Source organism: Oncorhynchus gorbuscha, unplaced genomic scaffold (assembly GCF_021184085.1).
Source record: "Oncorhynchus gorbuscha isolate QuinsamMale2020 ecotype Even-year unplaced genomic scaffold, OgorEven_v1.0 Un_scaffold_4351, whole genome shotgun sequence".
In the NCBI taxonomy this organism is placed as follows: domain Eukaryota; kingdom Metazoa; phylum Chordata; class Actinopteri; order Salmoniformes; family Salmonidae; genus Oncorhynchus; species Oncorhynchus gorbuscha.
Genome location: NW_025748384.1, coordinates 27,501 through 32,911, shown reverse-complemented (window position 1 = coordinate 32,911; position 5,411 = coordinate 27,501). Strand labels below are relative to the sequence as shown.

General features: G+C 47.5%; 1 protein-coding gene across 1 annotated transcript in view; it reads right to left on the bottom strand.

Moving 5' to 3' along the window:
* Positions 1–450: 450 nt before the first annotated feature.
* LOC124028516 (centrosomal protein of 89 kDa-like) overlaps positions 451–5,411 on the bottom strand; it is a gene marked incomplete at both ends in the record, with an annotated part of 23,927 nt that continues 18,966 nt past the window's right edge. The window contains one exon of the mRNA XM_046340557.1: positions 451–576. Coding sequence (XP_046196513.1) covers positions 451–576 — 126 coding nt within the window. The remainder of the gene's footprint in view (positions 577–5,411) is intronic.

The window sequence follows — 5,411 nt, the reverse complement described above, 5'->3', positions numbered from 1 at the left end:
TTAGGGATGGTTGTCGGGGCTTAGGGGATGGTTGCCAGGGGCTTAGGGATGGTTGTTAGGGGCTGGTTGTCAGGGGCTGGTTGTCAGGGGCTGATTGTCAGGGGCTCAGGGGATGGTTGTCAGGGCTGGTTGTCAGGGGCTGATTGTCAGGGGCTCAGGGGATGGTTGTCAGGGGATGGTTGTCAGGGGCTCAGGGGATGGTTGTCAGGGGATGGTTGTCAGGGGCTCAGGGGATGGTTGTCAGGGGCTCAGGGGATGGTTGTCAGGGGCTGGTTGTCAGGGGCTCAGGGGATGGTTGTCAGGGGCTCAGGGGATGGTTGTCAGGGGTTCAGGGGATGCTTGTCAGGGGCTGGTTGTCAGGGGCTGGTTGTCAGGGGCTCAGGGGATGGTTGTCAGGGGATGGTTGTCAGGGGCTCAGAGTTAATGTGTCAGGGTGGTGTTGTGCCTTACCTTGACCTTCTCTTGAAGCTTTCCGAGCCGCACGGTGTCCTCCACAATCCTGCTGATCACCCCTGCTTGTCGTGCTCTAGGGACGAGGCCTGCGGAGGGAGAGAGGAGACAGGGAGGGTTACGGATCTGGGAGAGGAGTGGAGGAGGAGAGCGAGAGAGGGATGAGGAGGGGAGGGAGAGCGAGAGAGGGATGAGGAGGGAGGGGAGAGCGAGAGAGGGATGAGGAGGGAGGGAGAGCGAGACAGAGGTATGAGAAGGGAGGGATGAGGAGGAAGGGAGAGCGAGCGAGAGAGGGATGAGGTGGGAGGGAGGGAGAGCGAGAGAGGGAGGGAGGGAGAGCGAGAGAGGGATGAGGAGGGAGGGAGAGCGAGAGAGGGATGAGGAGGGAGGGAGAGCGAGAGAAGGATGAGGAGGGAGCGAGGGAGGGATGAGGAGGGAGCGAGGGAGAGAGAGCGAGCGAGCGAGAGAGGGATGAGGAAGGAGATAGGGATGAGGAGGGAGCGAGAGAGGGATGAGGAGGGAGAGTGAGAGAACGATGAGGAGGGAGGGAGGAATGACGGAGGGAGGGATAAGGAAGGAGGCGGAGCGAGAGAGAGAGAGAGATAAGGAAGGAGGGAGAGAGAGGGAGGGAGGGATAAGGAAGGAGGGAGAGAGAGGGAGGGAAAAGGAAGGAGGGAGGGAGGAATGAGGGAGGGAGGGAGGAATGAGGGGAGGGAGGGAGGAATGAGGGAGGGAGGGAGATAGGTTCATTAACAAGATAACCAGATTATGCTAACCAGCTACAGTAACAAGATAACCACATAATGCTAACCAACTACCCCCCAGTCAGTCAGTCAGTCAGTCTAACACAGTCAGTCAGTCTAACAGCCCCCCCCAGTCAGTCTAACAGCCCTCCCCTCAGTCAGTCAGTCAGTCTAACACAGTCAGTCAGTCTAACAGCCCCCCCCAGTCTAACAGCCCTCCCCCTCAGTCAGTCAGTCAGTCTAACACAGTCAGTCAGTCTAACAGCCCTCCCCCCAGTCAGTCAGTCTAACACAGTCAGTCAGTCTAACAGCCCCCCCCCTCCCCAGTCAGTCAGTCTAACACAGTCAGTCAGTCTAACAGCCCCCCCAGTCAGTCAGTCTAACACAGTCAGTCAGTCTAACAGCCCTCCCCCCAGTCAGTCAGTCTAACAGCCCTCCCCCCAGTCAGTCAGTCTAACAGCCCCACCTCCCCCAGTCAGTCAGTCTAACACAGTCAGTCAGCCTAACAGCCCCCCAGTCAGTCTAACAGCCCCCCCCCAGTCAGTCTAACAGCCCCCCTCCCCCCAGTCAGTCAGTCTAACACAGTCAGTCAGCCTAACAGCCCCCCCCCAGTCAGTCAGTCTAACACAGTCAGTCAGCCTCACAGCCACCCCCCCCAGTCAGTCAGTCTAACACAGTCAGTCAGTCTAACAGCCCCCCCCAGTCAGTCTAACAGCCCTCCCCCAGTCAGTCAGTCTAACAGCCCCCCCCTCCCCCAGTCAGTCTAACAGCCCTTCACAGAATAGTCAGCCTGTCTACCGGCCCCACCCTAGTCACAGAGTAGTCAGTCAGTCTAACAGCCCCCCCCAGTCAGTCAGTCTAAAAGATTATTGTTAGGTGGCATTGTAGCCTAGTGGTTAGAGTGTTGGACTAGTAACCGAAAGGTTGCAAGTTCAAATCCCCGAGCTGACAAGTTACAAATCTGTCGTTCTGCCCCTGAACAGGCAGTTAACCCACTGTTCTAGGCCGCCATTGAAAAAATAATTTGTTCTTAACTGACTTGATAAATAAAGGTCAAAAAGATCAGAGACATGTGTCGAGGACATGGATCAATGAACTGTATGTTACGACATAGAGACTACTGCCACTGAGACACACTTCCAACAGACCGACAACTTAGACTCCAGAGTCCAGGTTCAGCTGGCAGGACCAACTCGTCTGGACTCCAGACGAGTATTTATTCTCGAAGCGCGCTGCCATGTAACCACGAACAACAGTTTATATACAAAATATGACGTCATAGGTCATAAAATATTCTGTCTCCCAACAGTTCAAATGTTAATTCGCGATAATTTCAGAAGGTTTTTCATCCATCATCCTTCAGCAGACAGTCCCAGCTAATGGAAAACCTAAGAAAACACACAATGTCTTATCTGATCATTCCAGTGCTAAGTTGAGTCGGTTCAAACATAGGTTAATGACCCTTTCTGCTTACTGAACAAAAAAAACACTTCCAATCTTCTCCAACCAGGCTGGAATGCTATTTATTTAGTGTAATTACCCCCCTGTTTCAGGCTCCACAATCCCTCACTTATGAATTCATATTGTTCTGTTTGTACAGTTCTGTTTAAAATGGGGTATTGTTTAGTCATTTATTCATAAAATTCCTATCAACTCCCTGTTCACCCACGACTGCTTGGCCAAGCACGCCTCCAACTCAATAATCAAGGTTGCAGACGACACAACAGTAGTAGGCTTGATTACCAACAATGACAAGACAGGCTACAGGGAGGAGGTAGGCACTCTGGGAGTGTGGAAAATAACTTCTAACTCAACGTCAACAAAACAAAGGAGATGATCGTGGACTTCAGGAAACAGCTGTCATGACGTTGGCCTGAGGGGTAGGTTTATGACAGTCATAAATACCTCTTCCCCCTTTTTCCTCTCTCTACCCAACTGAGGTTACATTTGCAAACCCCTTGGTTAACATAGGAACATCAGGAGGTGGGGGGAAATGAAATATATTCTGGTAATCCGACCAATTGAACATATGCGGTGGTACTTAATGAATATGATGTCAGTTCGGTTGTCATCTGAGACATTCTCATCAATGATAAGATGACAAACTCTACAGTGGAAAGTCTACACATCAGAGTTATCAGATTCACATGGAATTGTTGTTCAATTTAAATGTTTGAATATGAAATTATTCCTGATGGGATGAAATGTGATTTTTAGCTTCTAAAATGTGAGATTTGGGTTTTCAGAAGGTTAGGGCTCTGCTCAATCAGTGGCCCCGCCCCTGTGAAGGGACATGGGCTAGAAAACTTTTCAAACACTCCCTCCTCTCCCTTCAAAGCCTTGAAGACAGTATAACCTCCTGTTCTAAGGATGTGAGGACGACGGTCCGATGTCAGAATGGTTCAGATATGAACTACAGAACATCAGCGTGAACTTTGGTTGCGAATGGTATGAACTTTGAACTCTTATTCACTACAGAAGTGATACCTCCGAGCCGTTGAGTTAGCAACAGCAGCTGCAAACACAGGTTAGGAAGGAACAGACAGAGTATCCCGTCTACCACAACGACGTTACTACAAGGTAGCCAAACATTCTTCAAAGGACTCGGTTGGGCAACACGGCCTTCCATCTACCACCAACCTACCGAAGCGCAGCTCAGAGTAAATATTTATTGCATTTTCCTTTTCCAAATGGCCGGTAATTTAGAATGCATAAGAGACTGTATTTACGATAGCACAGCTTCTTCCCTTTGTTCCTCAGTCTACCCGCTCTTTCACTCAAACCCAGCCCCTTTTCTTTTGTGTAACCAGCTGTAATATCTGTTCCGCCCGCTAGGTTTTCCTTTATGACGTAAAATATTACGAGGTCTTTAAGAGTTTATTCGGAAGATAACAGCTCGATAAATATTATTTCGTGGTGCCCCGACTCTCTACTTAATTACATTTACATGATTGTCAATCAGGTGATATTAATTACGGATAAATTATTTCATAGAATAGCATGTCATATCACTTAATCCGGCATAGCCAAAGACACGACACGTATCTATAGAGATCTATACCATCTCTGTCATGGTGTCTACCTGCAGTGATGGGCCCTCTGTGCCTTGATGTGATACGTATCTATAGATATCTATATCATCTCTGTCATGGTGTCTACCTGCAGTATATATCTATAGATATCTATACCATCTCTGTCATGGTGTCTACCTGCAGTATATATCTATAGATATCTATACCATCTCTGTCATGGTGTCTACCTGCAGTATATATCTATAGAGATCTATACCATCTCTGTCATGGTGTCTACCTGCAGTATATATCTATAGAGATCTATACCATCTCTGTCATGGTGTCTACCTGCAGTATATATCTATAGAGATCTATACCATCTCTGTCATGGTGTCTACCTGCAGTATATATCTATAGAGATCTATACCATCTCTGTCATGGTGTCTACCTGCAGTATATATCTATAGATATCTATACCATCTCTGTCATGGTGTCTACCTGCAGTATATATCTATAGATATCTATACCATCTCTGTCATGGTGTCTACCTGCAGTATATATCTATAGAGATCTATACCATCTCTGTCATGGTGTCTACCTGCAGTATATATCTATAGAGATCTATACCATCTCTGTCATGGTGTCTACCTGCAGTATATATCTATAGATATCTATACCATCTCTGTCATGGTGTCTACCTGCAGTATGTATCTATAGAGATCTATACCATCTCTGTCATGGTGTCTACCTGCAGTATATATCTATAGAGATCTATACCATCTCTGTCATGGTGTCTACCTGCAGTGTATATCTATAGAGATCTATACCATCTCTGTCATGGTGTCTACCTGCAGTATATATCTATAGAGATCTATACCATCTCTGTCATGGTGTCTACCTGCAGTATGTATCTATAGAGATCTATACCATCTCTGTCATGGTGTCTACCTGCAGTATATATCTATAGATATCTATACCATCTCTGTCATGGTGTCTACCTGCAGTGTATATCTATAGAGATCTATACCATCTCTGTCATGGTGTCTACCTGCAGTATGTATCTATAGAGATCTATACCATCTCTGTCATGGTGTCTACCTGCAGTATATATCTATAGAGATCTATACCATCTCTGTCATGGTGTCTACCTGCAGTATGTATCTATAGAGATCTATACCATCTCTGTCATGGTGTCTACCTGCAGTAT